Source organism: Ursus maritimus, unplaced genomic scaffold (assembly GCF_017311325.1).
Source record: "Ursus maritimus isolate PB19 unplaced genomic scaffold, ASM1731132v1 scaffold_17, whole genome shotgun sequence".
Classification (NCBI taxonomy): Eukaryota; Metazoa; Chordata; class Mammalia; order Carnivora; family Ursidae; genus Ursus; species Ursus maritimus.
The window spans coordinates 38,139,497-38,167,300 of record NW_024424119.1 but is presented as its reverse complement, the minus strand read 5'-3'; the positions used below and the strand labels follow the sequence as shown (position 1 = coordinate 38,167,300).

The 27,804-nt window shown below is 39.3% G+C and overlaps 1 protein-coding gene and 1 pseudogene across 1 annotated transcript in view; one reads left to right on the top strand and one right to left on the bottom strand.

Moving 5' to 3' along the window:
• The window catches only part of SVEP1 (sushi, von Willebrand factor type A, EGF and pentraxin domain containing 1), a 186,264-nt gene that overhangs the window by 33,796 nt on the left and 124,664 nt on the right, over nucleotides 1-27,804 (top strand). The window contains exons 4-5 of the mRNA XM_040631696.1: nucleotides 24,832-24,990; nucleotides 25,785-25,964. Coding sequence (XP_040487630.1) covers nucleotides 24,832-24,990; nucleotides 25,785-25,964 — 339 coding nt within the window. The remainder of the gene's footprint in view (nucleotides 1-24,831; nucleotides 24,991-25,784; nucleotides 25,965-27,804) is intronic.
• On the bottom strand, nucleotides 15,776-16,131 carry LOC103678565 (annotated as a pseudogene).

The window sequence follows — 27,804 nt, the reverse complement described above, 5'->3', positions numbered from 1 at the left end:
CACAGGAAGATCTGGCTCAAATTCAACCTCTGCCGGTTATAAATGATGTGGCTTTGGACAAGTAATTTCTTCTGAGTCTCAGTTTCTTCTGTAAAATGTGCTTAATAGTGGTGTATATAGATAGATATACATAGATACAGATTTATATATGCACACACACATATATCTTTGTATGTAGAAATACATAGATATGTGTATATGTATACATATGTATTTCTTATATATGTATAAATAGGTTGAGAGAATATACTTAGACTGCTTAGGGTAGTATCTGGCACATCAATTCTGAATCAGTGGTACTTTTATTCTTAATCACTATTGTGAAATAATATAAATATTATGAGAAAGTTAATGAATGAATATTAGTAGTTCCCTCACGTATGAGATACTTGAAGATAAATGACACCATGTATTTTATAAAACTTTGCCGTGGGAGGTTCAGGAAGATCTCGACACGCAGGTGAATACCATTGAGAAGCCTGGCACCTGCTAAAGGTGGAATGCAGTTTTTTTTGTTTTGTTTGTGTGTTTGTTTGTTTTCTGAGAGAGAGAGAACATGCGTGAGTGCGGGGAGTGGCAAAGAGAGAGGGGAGAGAGAATCCCAACCAGGCTCCACGCTCAGTGCAGAGCCCGTTGCGGGGCTTGATCCCACAACCCTGAGTTCATGACCCGAGCCGAAATCAGGAGTTGGATGTTTAACCGACTGAGCCACCCAGGCACCCCTGGAATAAATTTGGACCTGACGAGTCTCCAGTGAAAATCAAGAACACTGAGTGAGAGAAGGCAGTGGGATAATGCACCCCTTGGATGTTGGAGAAAGTAGAGCTTGTTTGCTTTGATTAGGGAAAAAGACCCTGAGGTAAATTGTATTTGTTAATTTCATAGACAAGCATGCTAGAGCTAGCTGTAGGGGCTTTGCTTGCTTGGGAGGTGAGGAAACTCCATCCCGTGATCAGACGGGAAGCGTGGCAGAACTGAAGCAGAATCCTGGTCTCCCAACTCCGTGCGGTCCTTCCTTTATTTTAGATTGTCTCCACTGGTGCTGTGAGACCTCAAAGAAAGTTGACGGCTGTGGTATCACTGTGCTCTTCTCTTTTTCCCTCCTTGTTCTGGGTGATTGGCAATCTGGGTTGCCTGGGTTCTCAAACAATGACTTTGCTAAGCCCTGTCCAGGGCAGTGGCTTTGCTTGAAGTGGCCTGAGCACCACTGTCGCGGTAAGCAGCTGCTTCACAGACAAGACCTTGATGCAAAAAAGATCTCAGTCATTGTGGCTCCATCCGTATCCTAAACACTTTCACTTGAATGCCAGCTTGAAGACATTCTTTAGAAGTTACTAACAAGTAATACTTTGTCAAAAGAGTTCAATTTTATGAGACGTTTCTTAATATTCTTGAACTGGTTTTTAATTTCCCTTGGCTCAAAACTTGAGTTCATTTCAAAATAATCCCATGCTTTTAGCTGGTGGTCTTGGAGAGTGCGTGCTAATAGGTTTTACAGAAGTGAGAATCCTATAATAAACAGACAATCCAAGGTAGATGCTTTGTTCATGTATTTCTTATTCATTTGTATAGTGGTGCTGACCATAGAAACCATAGTCGACAGAAGTTCACCTAACGCTAAAAAATCTGCTAAGGAAAGAGAATTCGAAGTACAGTTGTAATACTTACAGATCCGCTCCCCAGATAGTCCAGTCTCAGGGAGGCATTGTAATAAAAGAAATCCTTTAGTCCAGCAATCAAAATAAATTTCAAAACAGTACAAGTCCTTTTCTTGATTTTCTCTAACTCCAAACTGGGGCTATATAGACCACAGCAATTCTTAAAATCTCACTTTTCTCATCATCCTTTCCCTTAGAAACCATAACTCTTCTGTACTTATCTCTTCAAATTCCTCCCTACACACACACACACACACACACACACACACACACACACACACACTCATACTCAAGCACACATGTGCCTTCCAAGCCCTAACTCAAACTCCTTACCCTTCTCACTCTTTCCTCTTGAGTCTGCAACACCCTCTGGGGAACCACAAATGGAGAAAGGCCAGGAACACTTGCATATCAATCCTTTTTTGTTGTTGTAAATCAGTGCTTTATAAAAGGCCTATGATATTTTGTTTTTTAAAAAACCTACATAACCCAGTTTCATTTACTGTAAATACTTTGTATGATTCAGAAATTCAGGTATGGAATTTTTAAAAAGATTTTATTTATTTACTTATTTTAGAGAGTAAGAGAAAGAGAAGGAGCACGAGTTGGGAGGGGCAGAGGGAGAAGCAGACTCTCCACTGGGCGCAGAGCCCAACTCAGGGCTCCGAACTCAATCCCAGGACCCTGAGATCATGACCTGAACCGGAGGCAGAGGCCCAACCAACTGAGCCACCCAGGCGCCCCTCAGGTGTGGAATTTTAACACTGCATGTCCACGTTTAAAGGATTGAGAAGATATTCCCCTAGGATTAGTAATTGAACTTCAGCCAAGAGAACTGTACTGCTAAAGTCTAATGAAAAGAAGTCTAATGAAAAGAAAGTGTTGCTTCTGTTTCCAGCTCTAGCATTCCTGTCTTTGTCCTGTATCTTTGATATTGGCATTTGGACAGTGATACAGATGGTGATGAAGATGACAGCAATAATAACTGATAATTAATTAATTATTTAAAGAGCACTTACGATATTCCAGGCCCTTTCCCAAGCATTGATACATATTAACTCACTTAATGTTTATAATAACTCTCTGGAGTATTGTTTCATTTTAGAGACAAGAAAACTTAAAGTGTGAGAGGTTGAGTAACTTGTCCTGAGTCACATAGCTAACAGAGCTGGGAGGTAAACCTAAGTTGTCTGGCTCCAGACCCTATAGTCTGGCCATAGAGATAGACATTTAACAAATGAACACACAGTTAAAAATACAATTTCAAATTTTGTTAAATATTAGTTTGACCCTTATGAGGTCATCAATATTTGATGATTTTCCACCCATAAAATATCAGCTTCGTATGTTTTAACCAAATTCTAGGAAGGAAGAGAAGAACATGAGTTAAATAAAATGTGGATCTGCTTAATGTTTTTTAATTATGACTCATTCATAGAATAAACTTCAAGCTTCTTAGCATGGCATAAAGGCTTTGCCTGAGTTGGCTTGTCTTTACCCTTTGAGCTAAAAGCTGGACCTGGTTATAGTTTCCACCAAATATCATGCTATTTCATTCCTCAGACCTTTTTTCCTGCTGCTTCTGGTTCCGTTCCCCACCACACCCAACTATTGTCTTTGTCCTTCTTCATCAGACTAGTGATTCTAACACGCATTGACAAATTCATTGTCTGTGTCCACTGTCTACCTTCAGAGGCATAGTAAGTGCTCAAGAAAGAGGATGTAGGTAAGAGGTCAAGTTTAATACCAGAATCGTAAATGGATGAGAACTCATTATTGAAATCTCAGGCAATCGCATGGATTCTATGTCTGCCGTGGCCACCACAGAATCCCTAGCCCAAAGGCACATGGTAAGAAATTTTTAAGAATGAATTTTTTTTTTAAAGATTTTATTTATGTGATAGAGAGACAGCCAGCGAGAGAGGGAACACAGCAGGGGAGTGGGAGAGGAAGAAGCAGGCTCCCAGCGGAGGAGCCCGATGTGGGGCACGATCCCAGATCGCTGGGATCACGCCCTGAGCCGAAGGCAGACGCTTAACGACTGCGCTACCCAGGCGCCCCAAGAATGTATTTTTTTTAATGTAAAATATTTACATTTGGTTAAACCTTGTCAGCAATAAATCAAATTCAGGTTATGGTTGCTATGCTGGAGTAGTCATTTTTAGATGGCTAGATCATCAAATCAGTTGTGAATAGCCAGTGAACCCCTGTTGTAAATCCAAGCAATGGCAGATGTTCTAAGCTTTCCCCTGAAGGGATTTGAAAGATGCAAAGTATGAAGACAATAGGCATCTTGAGGACACTGCTTCTTTGCAGACATTGACTCCATTTCAGTGAATTTGGAAGGATTTGCTGATTGAAAATTATAGCTGGATGAGGGCCAAGGCTGAGGATAACGAGCGGAAGCCCCAGTTATATTATTTTTCATGAAAGGAGGATACACTATAGAAATAGAAACACTAAAATATTTGTGTGGAAGTATCTTATACATGTAAATATATGCACATGAATCCCCACCCCCATGCTACACACAGACATTTTCCTGTCTAAATATTATGTCATTTCTTTGGAAAGAGAGAGGACAGAGAGCTCTAGAAATTCTTGAATGGAAACCAAAACATTTGGCAATCTTGTTCTCTGAGCAGAGCTTAGCTGACTTTTTTTTTCCAAAAACATCCCCAGCGGTGCCTAATAATGGATTTGTAAGGTATAAGGAATCTGTGCAACGTATTCCTATTTGCTTTTTGCGAGGGAATATTGTTAGCAGGTTGACACTGGTTACCATCAACTTAAGGAGGTAGATGGGTAACTGCTGCCTAGAGTAGGCTAGTTTGTTCAGTTTTCCACTGAATGAGGTAGGTATTCAGTCCTGGTGGTGCATTTTCCAGTCTATTATGATTTTGTAGCAGGAAAATGCATAGAATTAGATGCATTTAACCACAGGTGTGAAACATCACCAAACTCCAGAGTCAATAAATTTTATTTTCAGTTCATTTATTGTATTCTTCAGCTCTGTGATTTCTGTTTGATTCCTTTCTTTTCTTTTCTCTTCTTTTCTTTTCTTTTCTTCTTAGAGAGAGAGAAAGCAAGAGAGTGCATGGGGTGGGAGGGACAGGGGAGAAGGAGAATCCTAAGCAGGCTCCACATCCAGCATGGAGTCCAATTCGGGGCTTAATCCCATAACCTGAGCCTAAATCAAGAGTCAGCCACTTAACTAATAGAGCCACCCAGGCGCCCCTGTCTGTGGTACTTGAATCTTATATTTCCTGTCTTTCTGTTGAAGTTCTCACAGTGCTCATCCATTCTTCTCCTGAGCTCAGTGAGCATCTTTATGACCCATTGCTTTGAACTGTATCAGGTAAATTAGTTATCCCCATTTGATTAAAGTGTTTTTTGCTGAGATCTTATATTGTTCTTTTGTTTGAAACATAATCCTCCATTTCTCCATTTTGCTTGACTCTTTGTGTTGGTTTCTATGCATTAGGTAAAACAGCCATCTCTCCCAGTCTTGAAGAAATGACCTCATGTAGGAGATGAAACTTAACTCTGGTTGCCTCTCAAAGCTTTGTGATTGGCCAGGCAGCCATTTTTATTGTTAGTGGCTCCCAGTTGTTGAAGGTGTGCCAAGACCTGACAGTGTCCCAAAGGGGAGGAGCTCAATTAGCATCTGACTGTGGGTTGATTAGAAGCCAGACCCTCAGGCAGCAGCTTTTAAAGTATGCAAATATATATAGTCTTGTGGGAATGCTCACAGGAGTAATGCCAGCCACCAGACCCAGGCGATCTAGAAGTGTCCCCTCAGGGTCAGGCGTAAAAATTGAGGCTCCAGTGGATTGTATAAGCTCTTTTGGGGGAGATGTTGGTGAGCTGTCATGAGGCTGAGGGAGAGCACCAAGACAGCATCCATCTGCCTCTGTTCCCTCAGAGCAGTAGGCCTCTGTGTGCGAAACCTGAGACCTGTGCCTGCAGGCCAAGCTTCAGGACAAGCAGCAGGCCTCTTTGAAATAAAGACAGAGGGTGTCTTACAGTCTGCTGTCTGTGCAGTGCCCTGGGGGTGGTAGCCGACCAAAAACTATCGCTCCCATTGGCACCATCTGTGGGACCCAGGAGCACAAGCCTGGGGCCACCAGAGCCAGGGGATCAAGGGATAGCCTCTGGGCTGCAGCTGCAAAGCCAGGGCACCAGATGGGAGATACTGTCACTGTAGAGTGTGGCAGAGGGACTGCGTGCAGATGGTGCCTGCTGGGAAAAAGGGGGGGAAAAGCCTAGTGTTTAAAACCAACAAACAAGATGGTGCCCACTGACTAGAGCAAGTGTGAAGGTGGCACCTGCCAGCCAGCAGGCTTCTAGCTCTGAGCTGCGTGAGATGCCTGCCCCTCAGGCCGACTCTAGGGTTGGCAAATGAGCCTCATTCCGGGAAGTCTGGGTGCCCTTGGATTGGCTGCTCACGCTGAGTGGGGGCAGGTGAGCAGGAGGAGCCCCGCGAGAGTGGCTTCTCTGTTGGTTACAGCCCTGTGCAGCTTGTGGACGTGAGCCTTGAGCCTGGTTGGTTTGCAAAGCTAGATGTTTCTGGGGCTCATCGATCAGGTGCAGGTCTTAAGAGTTCAGGTGCCCGATGTGGGGTTCCAACCTTTCACTCCTCAGGGAGAATCTCTGGGCTTTGAGTTTCCTCGAAGTGGTGGGTCACCCTGGGCAGGGATGGGGTTTATGGGGAGATCATGTCTTAGGCTCTCCTACCCCCCTTGCTGTGGGCCTTCTCTTGTTTGTCTGATGCATAGCGTTGCTCAGTTTTTAGATTTTTTCAGAGGAAGTTGTTCCATATATAGCTGCAGAGTCGATGTGTCCTTGGGATGAGGTGAGCCCAGGATCCTCTTATAATTGCCATTTTAAACCAGAACCTCCCAAAGTCAGTTTGTTGCATTTTTTAGAAATACTCATAAAACTATATTCAGTATTCTAAAATTGTCAAAGTATAACCAGTTCCTGCTCTGATACCATTATAAAATCTTACCTTTTTTCCTTCTATTCCCTGGCCCCGTTATAAGTAACTCCAATAACAATGAAAAGGACACAAAGGAAAACATGTAACATCTGTTAATTAGTAGTCTTTAAAATATTTTGCTCATGTAACCCCTGAAAAATTGAAAACGCATATGCCCCTTGTCGAAAGTAGCCATTGGTATTTCTATAATACTGTATTAACTTTTAAAATAAAACTATGATGTCACTTTTAAACGTACCCATTGAAATCTTAATACTATAACAAATTTGATTCTTTTTAGGAGTATCCCTTTGTGAGGCAGCTTTTTTCAGTGCAGCAACTTTGCATCGTTTGTTTCCTTAGGTCTCTTCCATCCTACTTGCTCCACCTAATTCAAATGCAGTGTATTTTTATGTTCTCAAGCCTTTTATTGATCACAGAGTTCTTCTACTCTGCCACGAAAATTGTGGATATACATTGAAATTAATTTTTAAATTTTGTGACCAAAATTGCTGTTTGATTGAGTTATTATTATGTTATCTGTATATAATTTGTCAAAGATATTATTCCTTTTGATACTTATTATCTGTAGAAATAAGATGCTATTGGAGATTCGTGTCTTCATGAGATGAATCATGATTAATTCATTTGTCCATGGACTTCTATTATTAGAATAAGAGAGCATACGGCATCAATTTCATTTCTATTTTTCATTTTTGTAAGTTTTAGTGCTGAAAACCTTCTTCATACAAATATGTAGATTGGGCTTGAAAGAGTTGTGTTGTATTGACGTCACTCAGTTCTTTGAGTTCCTCCTGAGTTACATGCCAAAAATAACATGAGTTATCTATCATCCAAAAAAATATTGCAGATGATCTATGAGCTGACTGTTCCCTTAGGTCCTTTTCTAATTTTACTGAAATTGAAGAATTGAAATACTTTTGACTTGCAAAAGGAGTTATTACCCAATCATTACATCATTATAATCATTCATTTTTTCACAAGTTTCTGGGAAGTCCCCCAAAGAGACTTTGCTAGGACTCGTTAAAAGACTACCCGTTACTATTTCACGTGGAAGTGCTTTGTCTAATCTAATCATGTCTCAGAAAATCAAAACAATACATATTATAATAAACCTTTAGTAATCAGGTAATTTCTGATAAAATTATTTTACCTTAGAATGTGTATTAATATATTCTTACCAAAGTCTTGGAGCCATAGATTTAGCTTATTTAATCTATGGACAAATATCCTATAACCTATTTGTGACAATATTGCACACAGTTAAATCTGTCCTCCAAATCAGACTGACTTTCTGAGAGAAGAAGGCTAATGCACATTTTGGTGGCCAGCATATTACTTTAGATTTCCACAATTGGCAAATAAGGCAGAGAGCCTGCTCTGAGTTTCTCCGCTGGATAAAGTTGCTGCCACCTTCAGTATTTCCCATGGACATTGTCTCCCTTGCTTTGCCCTCATCAGACTCTTTTGAAGAAGTGACATATTCTTTGACACTAGTCAGGAAGTTGAATAGAAAAGGTGGTAAATGAACGATGCCTTTACTCGCACTTCCCTAACCTACAATGTTTCTGAATTCAGAAAATCCCAGAAATGAGTCAAAATACTCCATATCCAATGTCGGGATATAGTGAATGATATTTAACTGAAATATGTGTAAAACAAGGAACGTTTCTTTAGAGGACTTGCTTATTGTACTTTAATTCAAATACGGTCTCCAGGTATCAAGATTTTGAATCGTGCTGGAGCTTTGTTGCTTTGAGACAATGCACCCTAGTAAGATTTAGAAGGGATGAAAAGACACATTTCTTTTGAAAAATGAAGGGCAGTTACAAAAAGGTTCTCTTGACGCTTTTTTTGGTACAACTTAAGTAAGAGTGCCTGTCCATGTCGAGGTTCTGGAAGTTGTTCCTCTAAAATGATTCATGCCACAACCACACACCTCTTGCAAAGTTTTTGCCTATTTATGTTCCTCGTTTGCAGAAGAGGAAACAGTGTTAAAGAACTTAAGAAGTTTCCCTAATGTCATTCAATTGTAAAGAAGTTAGCGAGCAGACCCATCTCTCTCAGATCCCAGAATTCATGCTGCCTCTGAGCCATTATACTGCCTACAGTCCATCCATAGCACTCATTGCATGGTCATTATCCATCAAAGAAATGATCCAAAAATATTTTGCTGCTCTTTCCAGCTTATAAAGTAAACTGTTGCTTCTAAGTTGTAGCCTGGCATCCCAGATGTTTGGTTCTGTGGGGTCTGTACAGGGTTTGGTGCTTACTAAATGTTAGATGACTAGCCAAGCTTGGATGATAGCCAGTGTTAGCAATTTGAAAATGATAGCCCAAGCTACAGAAAATCAGACTCAGTGAAATCATGATGTGCCATGTAGTATGCTAAACGCTGGTGGTGGTAAGATCGATCTATCTATCTATCTGTCTATATGTATGTATGTATAGTCATTGATTGTAGTTAGTGGCATGAAGTCTACTCATGAATCCTAGTTCTGTCACTTACTGTGTTTTTCTGGGCAAGTTCTTTGACCTCTGTGGACCTCAGTTTTCCAGTTTATAAAATGGGGTTAATAATAACAGGATGGTCATAAAAATTAAATGAGATAATGTGTGCAGAAAGCTTGCTAGGATGCTTGGCCTATAGTAAGTGCTTGATTAATTTAAATAATTATACTCTACCAGTGTGGTTCTCTTAGGGAGTGATTTTGCCCCCCAAGGGATATTTGGCAATGTCTGGAGACACTATTGGTTGTCACAGCTGGAAGGAGCTACTGTCATCTAGTGGCCAGGGATGCTGCGAGATATCCTACAGTACACTAAACAGTCATCAACAAGTTCCAGATGCCAAATCGTACTGAGGTTGGGAAACTGTTCTGTATTGGCAAACTGAGTTAATGCTTTAGCGTAAGATTAAAAAGCATTACGGGGCGCCTGGGTGGCACAGCGGTTAGGCGTCTGCCTTCGGCTCAGGGCGTGATCCCGGCGTTATGGGATTGAGTCCCACATCAGGCTCCTCCGTTATGAGCCTGCTTCTTCCTCTCCCACTCCCCCTGCTTGTGTTCCCTCTCTCATTGGCTGTCTCTATCTCTGTCAAATAAATAAATAAAAAAAACTTAAAAAAAAAGCGTTACTATATCTCTTTGTAAATATCAAAGAAATATCAAAGCCATGTGATTCTACTAGAGGTAAATTATCTCTTAATTATGATCATCAGAGCATCTTATGCTCCAGCTGCCACGAACTGCTGGTGCCTCCTCAGACGCTTCAATGCCTTTCATGGTTCCGTGCCTTGTCCCCTTTATCTAGAATATTCCACCTCTCATCTGTCCCTTTCTTACCAGTACTTCAGGATTCACAACAAATTCACTTTTCTTAAGAACCTTCCCCTTTTATCCCTTCTTCCATAGATTCATTGCCATAGCAATGAGTTAGAGCTAGAGTTTTTCGTTTTCTTAAATATCTTCTTTCTGTTAAAAGACCATATAGTATGATCATTTTGGGTAAGTTTTTCTTCTTTAACACTCTATGAATCCTTTTAGGGCAGGATTACATCCATGTCTCCTTCTTTTTTAATAGCCTCTGAGACATGGCACAGGGACTTGGAGCAAGCGTTAATAAATTTCGAGTGAAGAATGAATGAGTAAATAAATAAAGCACACTGCATGTTCAGATACTAGAACACAGCATATGGAGACTCTGCTTGGTTCCCAACTTCCTGGGAATTTTCCATTCCTTTTTTGGAGAAGTGAAGGTGAACAAGTCTACTGACCCTGAGAAGCACTGGCTTAGAATCAAAGCAAGCCATCTGGAAGGCTGAGTTCAACATAGGAAGTGGCTAATAACACATTTTATCTCTTTCATGTTATCTAGTTAATGACATTATTTTCCAAATCTCCTAAAACTGTGTCACGGGCGCACGTGTGTGTGTGTGTGTGTGTGTGTGTGTGTGTGTGTTTAAAGCTATTTACATGTATTGATGATTGATGGTTTGGAGAAGTATTTTAATTCATATAACAGTGCAAGATAGCATTCCAGAATGTTGTGGAGTTTTACCCTTTAAGCAATCATATAACAAATATATAAAGCAAGTCATTATTACTGCATGTAGCATAATGTTAGTAGTTGGGAAAATTTGCATTAAAACTTGAGATTTATGAATTTTGTCAAAATATGGAAGCAGGTATATGAAAACGTGTCATGGACCATGAATCAAATGATAAGAAAAAAATTAATCAAATGCACTTTATATGTGAAATACTGCAAACACAACCATAAACATTAATAAAGCAAGTTTACTGTTTCACCATCAATATTTAATATTTTAAACAAAAAAGTTATTTTACTATGGTATGCAGTATTCTTAAAAAATACAAAGAAATAAATTAGAAATCACTAGAATTAATAGATTTATAAGGTAGCAAGATAAATACTTCAAAATCAATAAATTTTTATGCAGAAACATTAAGTTTAAAAAATCTTATGACATCCCATTCACAATAATAAGAAAAAAAATGTATTTCCTAAGAATAATTTGAAAGAGAATTGTGTAACCTTCATGAGGAGCTATAAAATTTTATTGAAACTGACCTATGAATAAGAAGGTCAACTTATGAATTTATGCAGGAGAAATACTAATTTCCAATCATTCTAATACTCATGTACACTCTTCATCATATTATTTTTCATGGATCGAGGCACCTGTAAAGCAATAGTTAGGCATGAAGAAATATCCTTGACCACCTCCAACCACACCTGTATAGTAACCTGGTACCGCAGGCTCCAAAATCCAGTTTCTCAATCTTGGATATTTTTGGATGTACCTTGAAATTTTGCTTCTTTGCCTTTTGCTTTTGAATTTTTATATTTTTTTCCCTTTGAGATAATTGTAGTGTCACATGCAGTTTTAAGAAATTATACAGAACGATCCCCTATATAATTTTCCTAGTTTCTCCCAATGGTAACATCTTGCAAAACTATAGTGTAATATCCCACTGCAGATATTGCCATGGATGCAGTCCCACCAGATACAGAACAATCCCACCACCACAAGGATTCATAACGTGCCCTTTAGAGAGCCCCAAACACTTCCCTTCTGCTCCTAGTTGCCCTCACTTTGACCTCTTGCAAAAGAAATTCTCCATTTCTATAATTTTGTCATCTCAAGAGTGTTATATAATCATTCCCTCAACAGAGAATGAGGTATGAGGAGCATTGCCTTATTCCTGCCAAGTGAACATAGATGTCTGTGTTCGTCATTTTGCCCCCACTGACACTGATATGTATGTGTGAGGGGGATCCTCATTACTGCTGGGTGTGGACGGAATTTCTGGCTCTCGAAGGCCTCCTTATTGCTCCCCACATGACCTCCCCAGACACTACAAAGAGGGGACCTCTTTGCTGCTTGGTGGTGATGAAAGTTCTGACTCTCCACGGGCCAACTCTGACACCACTCCAGAGAGGGTGAGGAAAGACCCCTTGCTACTTCCGGCTGGGTGTGGCAGTGAGACACAACCCTTACCCCTGTCATCTCCACTGGCATGAAAGACCCACCTCTTTACTTGGCCATCTCTGATACCACCCTGGCAGAGGTGTGGGGGTGCCTCACTAGAGCTTTGCAAGAGTAGAAATCTAGACTTCCCACTTGGTCTCTGCCTGGTATGCCTGCATTGGGCCACAGTTTTTCTGTGGTGTCTGGCTGGAGTAGAGGAATTGACTGGTTCTTGTCTAAAAGTGTCCTACTGCCATTTCTTCATCTTCTAGCTAGAAAGCGCAGTATTTTGTTGTTTTGGAGGGTTTTTTTTTTTTTTTTGGTCCATTCCCATTGGTGTTTTGGATGGCCAGCTTCTCTAGCCCTATGTCTGGGATATGTGAGGAAAAGGGAAGCCCAAGGAATTCACTCTGAAGGTCCCTAGCTGGTCTGCCTTTTTATTAGTGTCATTTTATGTTTATTTTATATGTAACCTTCAGGATTTTTAGTTGTACTTACCAGGGAGACCAAGAAAAAGTACATCTACTCCATCTTCTCAGAAACAAATTCTTCTACTTTTTCTGTGCATCATATCTTCTCTGGTGACAGATTTTTCCATGTTGGTTGTATCAGTTCAACAGTGGTATTGCTTTTTATGTGTTAACTAGGCACATCTTTTGTGGAAACACAGTGATGTCTGTTTTTCCCATATCTTATGCCCAATGATGACTTTTATTTCTACTGAAACCAAAGTAAAATGGAAGAAAATAACTAATGACCAGTAAATAAAGGATAACAATTTTAGAAAAAGTTATAAAATTTTGATTTTTTGCAGTTAAGCAAAAAAAAAAAAAAAAAAAAAGAAAAAAGAAAGAAAGAAAGAAAAAAAGCAAAGCATTCCTCACAGTTCAAAGTTCTGAAATGATCCTTATGTATAGGGGAAAATGGGAGTGACTGAATCAACATGTGTTTGAGAATGAAATTTATTGTCCTTCAAAATAATTATCCAGAAGTCACCCAGAGTGATTTTGTCACGTACCTTGACTTGAACATTGTCATTGTTTTCACTGTTTTAAGGATAAACTCTCAGCTTTTGAATGTGGCCTATCCAGTCTTCATGGTTTTGGCACCCACTTACTTTTCTAGCCTCACCCCTCTGTACTCCAGCCAGAGTGAATGCTTGTTTTTTCAAGCATGCTCTCTCTTGCTTCGGGGCCTGCACGTGTTGATCCCTCTGTTTTGAATGCCATCCCCGTACGCCTACACTTCTCACTTCTGTACATGGTTCTGGTCTCACTCTGAAATCACTTTGACCAACACAGCTGACCACCCACCCCTGCTGCAAGTCTAGATAATGTCTCTCTTACATGTTGTCACATAACATGGTACTTTGCGCCTTTTAATCATCTGTGTAAGACTACAATATCTGTAAGGATACGGATGGAGTTCTGTCTTATTCTCTATCCCCAGTATCCCTTTACCTGTCATATCCTTCTCATCCCTACAGAGGGTCATGAAATTTTAGTGTTACAACTACTTGGTTACAAACATGATCACCCATGGTATCACAATGGAAAAACCAGTTCTGTAATTGGTTATATAACTTAGAGAAGGGCAGACAGTGTCAGAGCTAGTAATAATTACCAGAATTCTCTTCCAAGGGTTCTCAGTTGATCCTTTGTACCACACCCTACTTTAATGGGTGAAATGGGAGAAAGGTGGTGACATGGTGAAATTTAATGTGTTGAAAGCATTGCAGTTGCCAAAGTGGAATACTTGCAATTTTATTTACACACGGATTATTCAGAAGACAATCCAAACATTTTAATATGGGAAGATGGAAGGAAAAAAATGGCTACATGAGTGGACTACTTCGAGGTGCAGTAGACTAGACCACACAGATATCAGAATGAATGCCGGGTGGAACAGATCATTCTAAACTGGGGTTTATGGAAAGTACAGAAGGAAGTCATTTAAATCTATCCATGGACTCCTTTAACTATTGAATATCTTTTAGGTATTTTGGAAGATATGATTGTTGCCCAGTACTTGCCTTAAAGTAGTTTATTATGAAACGGAGCTCTATAATAACTATACAGAAGTCAGATTGTGTGTCATGAACCAAGTATTATGGTTAATCCAGTTCTCAGCTACTGAGATTAAATGAAAATCAAAATGAGATGACATATATGATATACAAAATGCTGTAGATGTTCTAAAAATATTAACTTTTAATTATGGAGGTGATGGGATTTGTACTAGGTTTGAATGACAGGATTTGGGCTATTAGAAATAGGAGATAGCCCTGTGGAGAACAGAACGTACAGACCTGTGATGGATATTAGCAGTAGCTTGTATAGATGGGTGAAGGGGCTAAATCTATGAACATAGTGGGGTTCGGGGCAAGAAAGTTAGGGAGTAGGAACTAGATTGTACTAGGACTTGAATTCCAGGCTGCAGAGATGGCCTTTGGTTAATTGGCAACTGCAAGCCATTGGAGATTTCTGAGCAGGAAAGTGGCGTGATTGAACCTGTGTTATAGGGATGTTAATTTGGCATACATGGACAGAAATCACTGAATGTGTACTAACCTGGAAGAAGAGTTATACGTATGGAGGTTACAGAATCAATCAAGTCATAAAATAATAAGGTCCTAAATAAGTGTAACAACAATGGGCATGGAAAACAACAGGTATCCACATTTCCAAACTCCTAAAGATCTTAAAGTCTTTTTTTTTTTTTAAAGATTTCATTTATTCATTCGACAGAGAGAGACAGCCAGCGAGAGAGGGAACACAAGCAGGGGGAGTGGGAGAGGAAGAAGCAGGCTCATAGCGGAGGAGCCTGATGTGGGGCTCGATCCCACAACGCCGGGATCACGCCCTGAGCCGAAGGCAGATGCCCAACCGCTGTGCCACCCAGGCGCCCCCCAAAGATCTTAAAAAGTCTTATTGAAGTGAAGTAGAGATGATGAGGGAGGGAGAATATCGAAGGCAAGTATGGCCTGAGACTTGACTCATAACTTACCCCTCCTTGTAAGACCACAACAAACACCACACCATACTCAGAATTTTTCTGCCTTCTTACTGCCAACGTTGTTCTTAGATCCAAAGTGTGCAATTTCTCTCTTTCGGTAGGACGGGCTAATATTCAGCAGCTATGAATTAGTACAGTTGTAAATGTGGTTAGGATATTGGATTGGTGAATAGCTACTGCCCTAAGTCTCTTGAATGTTCCCTTCCTGATCTGACCCCTTTTCCAGGCTCACTGGCGCCTGTCCCATCGTCCAGCAGCTGTAGAGGGAATATCTGGCAGACGAGTGGGCCTGTAGAATTCTGTTTGATGCTACAGCTGATGTCCATTGTCATTGATCAATGACCGTGCCATTCTGAGTTGTAATATTTTGAATAGTACTCTTACCATGGATGAAGTTTTCTCTCAGCAGGTTCTCAAGTTCTTCAAGCAATAAACCTATACATGTCTGAATCTCAGGGATAAATCTACCCTAGGTTCAAGTTGAAACCTTGTTGCGCTGAAACGCGTAGGATTTCACATTTAAGTAATTGATTAATTGGTTATTTTATTTTATTTTATTTTATTTACAAGAGAACACATCTATATCTTTATTGACTTTCAGTGAGTTTAAATCCTTGAGGAGTACAGCATCACATGGATTCTGTGGCCAATGGCCTTAGCAGGAAGGTTGCTTTGGAATTTGGCACATGCCACTGTTCCCATGAGCGTGAGTTACTTTTCCCCGGATTACTCTGCATTTTTGTTTGTTTGCTTGTTTCGGTTGGTTTGGTTTTGGTTTTCCACTGGGAGTCACTGTGTTGTTCTTTGTTTTACACACAGAAGCTCATCTCTTGCCTAGATAGAATTCAGGTTCATCTCAAGCATAAACACCTTCAATTTTAAGGAGCTATGTGCTCCATCTGGTTGCAGAAACCCCACTTAGAACCAGCAAAAATGGCCTTGGACCATAACCTTCCAGACATTTTTGCCATTTTAGGAATCCTGTTCCCAGCAGGCCTCCAAAGGCTCCAAAATGACCTGATTAATTGGTAATCTTAATAACTGTTAATAACCCAGTGCTAGAGCGAGTACAATAAGATATATGCTTTCAGTCCAAATAATGGAAATACAAAGTAATTTGGCAATAGGCGAATGAGTTTGAAAAGTTAATATTATTTTGCTTAAGAAAAAAAGTTCAGTGGATGAAAGAAATAAGGGAACAGGGAAAGTTGTTTATAATTATAAAAAATTGGAATCAACTTACCAATGTGGTTTAGCTTACAGTAAATTTATTTTCTTCTTTATATGATTCTAAGTTATTGGCTATTTGAGAAAGAATAAACAAGGTTAAAGATCATTTTAAAATCTCCAGTGGCCTCTCCTAAAAGTACTTGCCCACAAAATTTTTGTTGTAAAACTTAGGATGATCTCACATTTCTCATCCAGACAGTGAACACCTTAAGACAATTAAGAACACAGAGTTTTCAACAAAAAAAGGCTCTGCCTAAGTATTCTGTACTTAGCCAGGTTGTATTTCTCTCTCTTTCTGAGTGTGTGTGTGTGACGTATATTAATTCTTAGCAATATAATAACTTTGCTGATACATCCTCTTTCAGACACAGTCTTCTGAGGGTTTTATTTTTTGGTTTTTGATAGACTTGTCCTGATGCATCAGTAATCTCCTTTCCAGTCTGAGCAGATGCTTCTCTTTGCAACATGGCACCCTGCAGCCAGTGGTCCATTTGCTGCTTTGGTACCACATCGTTACTCAAATTCACAACTCTGTCCAAATACGCTATACTTCCGCCAAATAAGCTAACCAATCGCAGGAAAATTGACAGGATGCTAATTCATTTACCGCAGATTCGGTCGTGCAGTATCCAAGGCAGTTAAGAGCCTCCTTATCTAATTCATTAATGAACACAGAGAGGATCTGGGCTGTCTCGTAAAAGCACGTTTCCTCATATGCATGCCTACGCGCTTGTCTTGTAATTGTGAAAACGTTGGCTCGGCATGGGGAAAACCGATTCTCTTCTAGAGCAGTGAACCCTGGTGCTCAAAATCCTAGCACAACTATTTGTAGGAACAGATTCCTTATTCCGATCGAGTCATTAAAGTTGAGAAGGAGCATGATGTTGTAATAATAAAGAGCCTTTTCCTGGGGGCCCAGGCACTGCTTGGTGCCCTTTGTAATAGAGCAGAAGCTAGGGCTTTTGAGTTGTGTGACTCTTGAATGGCACCGTAATCTACCTGAATGGGCACCCTTGGAGTTGTGTGGTGCACGGCCTGAGTGCAGCGGACGTAGCCACCTCACCACTAGAGTCTTCGAAGGCATTTATTAACCCTTAAAGATGAATTGTGCATGGAAAAGAGCCTCTTAATACTTACCAAATTTTTAAAATCAGTCTTAGATTATGTATATGAAGGAATTTTATAAGCTACTTGTTACTGTGTATGTTATTTGTATTAACTAAAATAGTCATCGAACAAATTTCTATTTAGTGGGTAAGATGGTTTAGAGAGAATGGAGGCTTCTTTGTATTTTACAAATTCCAAACTGATTTTTTTGATGTTTTAATTTATTTCAGTCAAAGAATTGCACTGTCAGCTGAGGGAAAATCTAACATTAGCACAACGTGATAGCTTCAAGAATCACACTTCCAGTAATAGTAGCTGATAACCACCAAGATGTTTCTGAAAAGAGAAAGTGCTTATTTTACCAACAACTAAAAGAGCAATTAAGAAATAATATTTGGGACATTTCCAGGAAGGAAACATTTCACATTAAAAGGAAAAGAACGTACCCCGACCCTTTACCATCACTTGTGAAACTTGCTCAAACCACAGTTTTATTTCTTCTTTTTAACTTTTGCTTGGTTTTAGATGAGGAATTTTCCCCCTTGGGTATCAAAGAAGTTGATTACACCTCTCCCACTAGAATTGTGCAATGCCTTTAAATAGTTCTCCTAAAGTCTGTTTTCCATTATCATTATGAATTTCACAATACATTTCCAAATGTACTTTGGGATATTTTTATCCAAAACACTGTTCTCCAGTGTTGTCGACTCTCGATTACTCAAACCATTTTGGAGGGCAATATCGTTAAGATGAGTTCCTTTTTATGTAATATTATTTTAAAAAGAAATTATAAAATCTGTAAACAGAATCTGACTGCTCATATGGAAGATTTCTTTAACTTACTTTCTAGTATTATTCTATTTATAGAAGTTTCAAATGTTAGCATTGAAAAGGTCATAGCCATCATTAGTTGTAACTTCTGTATTTTGTAGGAAAAGAAAAGAAAGTCGCTTGCCAGTGACCACATAGCTTGTCAGTAGAAGAGCCAAGTTTGCAACTTGGTTGTCTTGACCCTAAGTCCAGTATTCTTTCACTTCACCCAGTTATTATTCTCTCTGACTTTAGTCCTCCCTCCACATTAAACCCACCTCCACCTTCCAACAGAGCTTGTTTTCCCTTGCCCTTCTTTGATTGAGGGGCTGTTGGTCAGGAAATGGGATGGCTAATGACTAGGTCAGATGGTTGGAAGACTCTCTGAAGAGCATGTTGCCCACTGAGAGAGAGAGAGAGAGACAGGTGCATGTGTTACATACAGTGTGACATGTGCCAGAGCAGAGGTAAGGGTCATGTACTCTGGGGGCTCAGAAATGAAGCCACCAAATTCTGAAAAAGTTGGAGGAGCTTTGAAGAATGAGTTAGTCTTGAAGGATGCTGGAGGTTCACTCAGACAAAGGAAAGCATTTGCAAAGAAAGAAGGTAAGTGGAAGATAAAAGAGAGGTAATATTTACCAAGCCCCAGAGCATTGACCAGGCACAACACATCTAGGAAGGAAGTAGAATTCTGTCTTTTATTGTCGAGAAAGTTAAGAGCTGGGGACCTTATTCTGTAATTTACTGAACGCTGACTACACGCCAGATACTGTTGCTTTACTCACATTATTTCAGTTAATCCGAACAACAAACTTTGTAAGGGAGGTACTACTGAAATTACACACAAAGACACCAAGTCTCAGAGAAACGAAGTAGTCGTTCAAGCTCCCAAGTCAACAAATTGAGATGGGGGAGGGGGGGTGTAGGGCAAAACTAGGCTCTCCTTGATTCCGAAGCAGGTTCTGATCAGGGTATGGAATTCACTGGTCCCTTATAGCAGATATACAGGAAGGTTGCAGACAGATCAAAGATATCCTTATATGTCAGAGTGAAGAGAGAGGGCCTCGTGCTGTTGGTGCCGTTTTTAAATAGAAAGTTATTTGATCAGATTTGTATTTTAGGAAGATGTTCAGGCAGCAACATTCATGGTGGAATGAAGAGTAGAGATGGAGGTTGAGGGACCCGTAAGGGGCTTTGTAAAAATCTGGCACTGGGTGTTACACGTAACTAATGAGTCATTGAGCACTACATCAGAAACTAATGATGTACTATACAGTGGCTAACTGAACATAATGATAAAAAAAAAATCTGGATGGTAAGTCCAGGTCTAAGACAGGGCAATGCTGATGGAGGAAGGGGGAAATGCAGAGAATTTTTGAGGAGTAAAATCCAAACAACAGAGTTTTCTCTTGGATATTGTAGAAGATAGAGGGAGAAGGAGGAATCAGAGAACCAGTAACCACGAAATGAAATATAGCATTTGAGACAATGACTTTCTTTTACATATAATTTTAATTTACTTTTAGTTGTTTTTGCACAAGTGATACGTATTCAGCGTAGCAAAACTAGAAAATGTAGATCAACAAAAGTGAACCTGAAAGTCTCATAATTCTACCATGAATACATACCATGTATACGTAACCTTAAAGATCATTTCCCTGAAGTCATGTTTATGTATTTCTTAGCCAGAAAGGATCACATAATACGAACGGTGTTTGAAATATCCTTTTTTTTTTTTTACACTCAACTACGTAATTTGGATGATCTTCCATGTCAAGAATTGTATTTTTATGGCTAGTATTCCACTGGATAGATGTGTCGTAAGAATTTAACAAACTCCTCATCTCTTGACGTTTGTGTTACAGCCAATGCCGAGTGTGTAATGATAAACAACAGTCACACATACATATTTACTTGCCTTTACTTGGGACAAATTCTTAGAAACGAAGTGCTTTATCAAAAGGAAAGCTCCTTTTGAGGCTTTTGATGTCTACCCTCAGGTTATCCTACAGAGGAGGAGAGAACCTGTTTGCTCACATGCTTACTGGCAATGGGTGGTATTAACGCCCTTTAAAAATTTTACCAAATTAAAAAGCAGCCATCACTTTGCATTTCTTTATCATGAGTGAGGTTAAACTGTTTATCCTGTGACTGTTGGTTATTGTCGTTTTTTCTGTAGGAAATTTCTAGTTCTTGTTCTTTGTCAACTTTTTTATTGGAATATTCATTTCTTTTTCGTGCATTGGAAAAAGCTTTTTATGTATCTAATTTTTATTTCTCAAGATAGTAATATATAATTTTTTGAAATATGTAGCATATCTTTGCACATCCAATTATTTTTAACCTGTGAGTCTGGCTTATTTTCGGTGTGTATCTTATCAATAGGATTAAATTAACCCATGAATATTGTTTATTATAGATGATATGTTTGAGTTTTCTTCTATTATGTTAGTTTATGCTGTTGGGTTTTTTTTAAGATGTTATTTATTTATTTGAGAGAGAGAATGCATGAGTGGAGGAAGGGGCAGAGGGAGAGGGAGAAGCAGACTCCCCACTAAGCAGGGAACCCTACTCAGGGCTTGAACCCAGGATCGTGGGATCATGACCCGAGTTGAAGGCAGCCATTTAACTGACTGAGCCACCCAGGTACCCCACTTTATGCTGTTTTGTTTTTCATTCTTTCTGCTATTTCTTTTATTTCCTTACTGTTTTTCTGTCTTTGTTCTTTGGGTTTTTTTTCTCTTCCACTGATTTGTAGGTTATGCATTCTTTTTCTATTCATAGTTAGTTGTATTTTTTTATATACAAATGTGATCCTCAGTTATTCTTTCAGCTTTATCATACTGATGTATATAAAAAGAAATGAGAACTCTCCCTTGTTCATCTTCCCATTCATCTCCCTATTCTTTATATTTTGCAAAGGTTATTTTCTTCTTTCAATCATATGTCTTGCTTTTTAAGAAGGAGCCTTATTTGGTATTTGTTTTCATTTTTGCAATTTTAGCAAGATATGTAGCGATATATACCGTGTGTTCTACTAGTTTCTTATCTCAGGCAGTTTATTAAATACCATTTCTTCCCAGAGTTGAGTTTTTAATTTTGATTTCTTTTCAATCAGTGAAATGCATCTTTATTTCCAGAAGCCATGCATATCCTTGAATGGCTTTCTTTTCCTCATATTCACCAGTAGCTTGCCCAGATAGATAATTTGGGACTCATAATATTTTTCTACGTAGCTATATATCTTACTTCCATTCTTTCTCCTGCCATTTGTTTTTGCACAGGAGAAATGAAATATCAATTTGATTTTCCCATTTATAAATATTTTCTTTTCTTTCCTAGATGATTGCTTTTCCTTTATCCTGGGTGCGTCAATCACTTTTTATTAATTTTGCCTGAAACTTGATGAGTTTTTTCCCCACCAAATCTTCAGGTATATTCTTATGTTCATATCACAACTAGTACTTTTCCTAGGTCTGTTCAGTTCTGTTCTGGAATTTTATGGCTTCTTTTTACTGTCCCAAAGGACAAGTTTAATTTTGCTGTTACAATTTGTATTTTCTTCTCCATGTGTGTGTTTATCTTAATCGTTTTCTCCTACAGCTGCTGACTTCTGTTTAAAGGAGACCACATTGTCCTGGGTCTTCTTGAGGATCTGTGCAAATAGTTACTGAACTTTTGCTAGAAAGAAATACCCAATAATATGAATAATTCAATAGTAACTCAGTATTTAATACTGCGATGCTTTGATGCAGTGTTCTCTTTCTGCTGAAGTATTTTTCGTGAGTCACATATCATTATAAATACTTTTATAGTGTTTTTCTCATCCTTTTTTTTTTTTTTTTAAAGATTTTATTTATTTACCTAACAGAGAGAGTGAGAGAGCCCAAGGAGGGGAAGCAGCAGAGGGAGAGGGAGGAGCAGGCTCTCTGCTGAGCAGGTTGCCTGATGCAGGACTCATCCCAGGACCCTGGGACATGACCTGAGCTGAAGGCAGATGCTTAACCGACTGAGCCACCTATGTGCCCCTGTTTTTCTCATTCTTAAACACTGTCACAGATCGAGCCAGTTCTAGAATTTTCTACTAAATATCATGAGAGAATGTTACCTTCATTTTTTAAGTATAATCAAGAATTTCAGAAGCGTGGTTATTTTTTCCTAATAATTATATTATATTACGAATCTGTCTTTTTTATTTTTAGCCTGTTATGGTGGTTAGTACAAGGATTTTAGCATCCAAGACGCCTGGGTGGTTTTTGAGACACAGCACATGTAGTGGTAAAGAACATGGACTCTGAATACAAATTATCTAGATTCAAATCCCAGCTCTGCCACTTACTCATTGTATAACTTTGGCAAGTTATTTCGTCTCTTACTTACTGCCTTATTTTTCTCCTCTATAAAATGAGATTAATAATATTAGATATGTCATAGGTTTTTAAGGAGATTAAAAAGGTAATATTTATAAAACATGTAGAACAGTCCCTGGTACATATAAATGCCATATAACTATTTGCTTTAAATTCTAGCTCTCCACTTCCTCTCAATTTTGTTGTAAACCTTAAAAAAAATTCTTAAAAAAAATAAGCCAGACCAAAAAATAAAAATAAATAAAAAATAAATAAGCCAAACCTTATCTCCCCAGAAACAGGCCTTAAGTAAATTGACAACAGGAAGAGGAAGGAGTGTGCTACCACTTAAAAACGTTTGACTTGCTAGTTAAAAAATGTAAATGTAATTTTGAATTTTTTGTCTTAAAAATGTAGTGAACCAATGTTAAGTACTAAAAAAAAATTCTAGCTCTATCACCTACTGAGTGACTTCAGTCAAGACGGCACATCTCTCTAAGCTTCAATTTCTCATCTTTAACATGGACATAATACCAATGAAATTAATGCGTTTATTAATAAAAATATTAATCGTCATTAATATTACTTGCTAGTACTATGTGGACTAAATGAGACAATTTATATAAAATAAAACATGTAAGTACACATTACTGGGCTGCTACTATTTTTAAATAACTCAAATGCATACTTTTTAAAAAGATTTTATTTATTTATTTGACAGAGAGTGAGCACAAGCAGGGGGAGCAGCACGCAAAGGAGAGGGAGAAGCAGGCTGCCCGCTGAGCTGGGAGCTCGATGCGGGACTCGATCCCAGGGCCGTGGGATCATGACCTGAGCTGAAGGCAGACGCCTAACTGACTGAGTCACCCAGACGCCCCAAAATACTCAAATGCATACTTGACAGTGCTACACTGAATTAGCTGAGCATTGCAAGTCCCTCTCTTCACCAATTTCCTTATTAGTGAATTCTCAATTTTGAGTTATTTTACAGATGTGTAACTCCAGAGAGGAAGTTACAGATTCAAAGTGACATTGCTAGTGCAGAGGGAGGATATGAAGCAAGGTCAATTAGATCCTGCTTTTAATCTTTGTGTGTGTGTGTGTGTCTTTCTCTGAGCTGGGGAAAGCAGGGTCTTAATTCTTTTTTCTTCAAAGGGCCTGTTTCCCGTCAGTTGGATTATTTCCCTCAAACTTTTCACTTCCTCCTATCCTTAGTCAAGTGGTTTGAACAGAAACAATGGGCTCCGTGCTTTTTGCCTGTGTAGTTCTTCTCTGCTGGGAGAGGGCATAGAAGTGGGGGGGGGTGCTGTGCAGGTTGGGGCAGGAGAATACGGAGTCAACAATATTTATTAAGAATTTTTTTTATGTGTCATGTGTCACTGATTCCTCTTAGTCCCTTAACATGCATTGCTATTTTGTTTTTTCCCCACAAATACGCACAGACATCTCATGCTCGTTGTGTTTTAATTGTAACTAATTGTGGGACTTAGGAGGCTACATCGCTCCTTGAATGGGTAAAGAAAATGTGAGATAGATAGATATAGACAGATATCTACACACACACACACACACACACACACACACACACACACACACACAGTGGAATATTACTCAGCCATCAAAAAGACTATCTTGCCATTTGCAACAATGTGGATGGAACCAGAGTGTATTATGCTAAGTGAAATAAGTCAGTTAGAGAAAGACAAATACCATATGATTTCACTCATATGTGGAATTTAAGAAACAAAACATGAACATAGGGGAAGGGGAAAAAAAGAGAGAGGGAAGCAAACCATAAGAGACTTTTAACTATAGAGAACAAACTGAGGGGTGCTGGAGGGTGGGTGGGGCTGGACTAGATGGGTGATGGACATTAAGGAGGGCACTTGTGATGAGCACTGGGTGTTCTATGTAAGTGATGAATCACTAAATTCTGCTGAAACTAATATTACACTATATGTTAACTAACTAGAATTTAAATAAAAATTTGAAGGAAAAAACCCCAAAACTACATCATTCTTACAAAAAGAATCTCCGTTTGTTTGAATTTTACTATTTTTTCTATGAAAGGATATTGTTTGGATTTTTTTCTTTCTACTTAGTCTCAAAAATGCTGTTAACTATCAATTCATGTATCATCAATTCATGTAAAATGAACTTCCGCAGCCTGTCCGTCTGGGACATACAAACCAGAAGGTTCTCCAGGAGGAATCAGCACTTGCCTTCCGTGTCCTGATGAGAATCACACCTCTCCACCTGGGAGTACATCCCCGGAGGACTGTGTCTGCAAGGAGGGATATCGGGCATCCGGCCAGACCTGTGAAGGTAAGTCTCCCACGTTTGGCAAATAGCAAATATAAAAGCTGATCTCTGAAAGGAATGATGCTGGTGTTTCCATCCAATTCATTGTAAGTGATCTTTAATGTTCCTTTCTCTAATCATCGTTGGGAGAAGTTCTCTGTTTTTATTAAGTAGCATTTCTTATCATTGCACACACCTATAATCTTGCTCCAGACACAGTGGATCTGAGACCCCAGGAGTGACAGAACCATGAAACCAGGAAGATTTAGTATAGAAAAAGATCTCATATGAACCTAAAAGCTACAAATCTAACAACAAATTTGATAGCAAATGAGCTGGTTTTGGCTCTGGTGGTATTTAAATCCATTTAAAGAGAATGCTGTTCATATCAAAAGTTAAAACTATTTAATTAGCCTGAAACATGTACAAGAGGCGTGGGATCTGTAGCAGACGTACTTTGTTGAACTTATTCTTTGTTTCAAGCCACCTTAATTAAGAAGGAAAATAAATAATGACATATGGAGATCAAGAACTAGAAAATCTCATATCCACATAGATATCAAAATAAAACATTTTTAAAACTTAAAAAAGACTATTTAGTCTGTGTAAAAAATTTAATTGGAAGTAAATACATACCTAATAGGAGTGAGATGTAAGGGTACTTCTTCCAAATATGCACTTAGAAATTGAAATGCAGTAAATAGGAATGATGTGGGTAATTTAACTGTGTGTCTAAAATGTCCTCTTAACCAAACAAAGAAAAGGAGGCTGCTTCAAAGGCTAATTTTGCTTTTTTATTTTCTTTCTGTAAATGTTAGTTGTCCACTGTCCTGCCCTGAGGCCTCCTGAAAACGGTTACTTTATCCAGAACACTTGTAACAACCACTTCAATGCAGCCTGTGGGGTCCGATGTCACCCTGGATTTGACCTCGTGGGAAGCAGCATCCTCTTGTGTCTACCCAATGGTTTGTGGTCCGGTTCAGAGAGCTCCTGCAGAGGTATGCAGACTGCCAGCTCACATTGTTTATTGATTGCCTTGCTCAATTTCCTTGACTTAAACTTTAATGGACCAGTGAAGTTCTTTGTTTCTTTTAATTTTATAGACCACAGACCACAGAAAGAGAAAAGATTATAGGACATCTGAAATCAGAACTACCAAGTTCAATTGACCACATCATCATAAATTATCCCCTTTATGTTTCTTTTATGAACAAGCAAAGAGCAAAGAAAGGGTCTTCCTGAGAAGGAAATGGACAGGTTATCCCAAACCTCAGATTTTAAGCAGCCAAGATAGGGTGCCAAGGAGAGTTTTGGAATGCTTGGAATGAGGGCTTTGATGACTAATGTCATTGGAGGACTGGGAACCGCACCAGGGTCCCAGAGCAGCAGGAGTGGGAGCTGACTTGTATGTGTCCAGCCATTGCTCGGCATAGACAGCGTGCTGTAGAAAGTGGGAATTTGCTAAAGTGAGATCCCAAAGAGCCTAGTCAGGCCAATAGAAACAGGGACAGACGGCACCTCAAGTGGAACCTGAGGCTCACACATTGAACGGAGAGAAAAAACAAATAGAATGGTACCTTGGTTTTCCTCCACTCTTGCCATCTCCAAGATCTCCTTTCCTACTTCTTATAACTGTTGCACACACAACTTCCTGAGGTTTCTTTTTTTAAATAAGTCCAGGTTTTTTTTTAAAGATTTATTTATTTACTTGAGAGAGAGAGCCCGAGTGGGGGAGAAGCAGAGGGAAAGAATATCAAGCAGATGCCCTGCTGAGCACAGAGCCTGACTCGGGGCTCGATCTCAACCCTGAGATCATGACCTGAGCTGAAACCAAGAGCTGAACACCCAACTGACTGAGCCACCCAGGCGCCCCTAGACAACTTCTTAAGGTCTAACAAGTAGGGTTGGAAGAGAGGGCTATCTACGAAAAGAAGGGAGCAAGCTGAAGGACTTGAGATTCCCTCCCCATCAAGCTTCTGAATACAGTATTTACCCCTGACCTAGAGTCGCCAGATGAAACACAGGACACTCAGTGAGATGTGAATTTTAGATACACAACAATTTTTAATATAAGTAAGTCCCATGCAAGATTTGGGACTTACTTATACTAAAAATGAGGTATTGATTTTCTAAAACTCAAATTTACCTGGATCTCTTTGTTTGTTTGTTTTGCTAAAATCTGGAAAGCTCACCGCCTACCACATCCCCCAGCCTCCTTTGACAGTACACTTTGGGGTTTGATTGCTCCAGGACCCCCCATCACACAGCTCCCTGGAGCACTGTAAGGAGTTTTCTCTTGGCTCTTGCACCCATAAGGAAAGGCGATCCACTCAGGCTCTGAGGTCTTTGTGAGCCCAGGAGACCACCACTGCAGTTATCAGCTACCAGCATTGAACCCATCCATAAATAGGAATCTACTTAATTCAGGTCCCTACCCGTATTCTTGTCTGTATTTACAAAAAAAAAAAAAAAAGATATCAGTAAAATTATACAAGGGGGACCTGAAAGAAAAGGGGAACAAATGGGATCACTGAGATTCTGAGGTAATCACACTGGTAAATAAGGCCAGAATGCCACGAAGTGGGAGAAACCTGAAAACAAAAGGATTTCTGAGGGGGAAAAAAAGGTTTCAGACACAATGACTGGACATAGTGAAAAGCCAAACTCAAACCAGCTCAAGACACTCTTCTGAAAGTAGAGGAAAATTTCAAAGATTAAAAAAATATGAAAGAATAAAGTGAATGAGAATTGTCCCAGGAAATAGACTCTTCTTATATGAAGAATCTAAAAAGAGAATGGAGTGAAGGAGAATATATCCCCAAGCTGAAACCCTGAAAA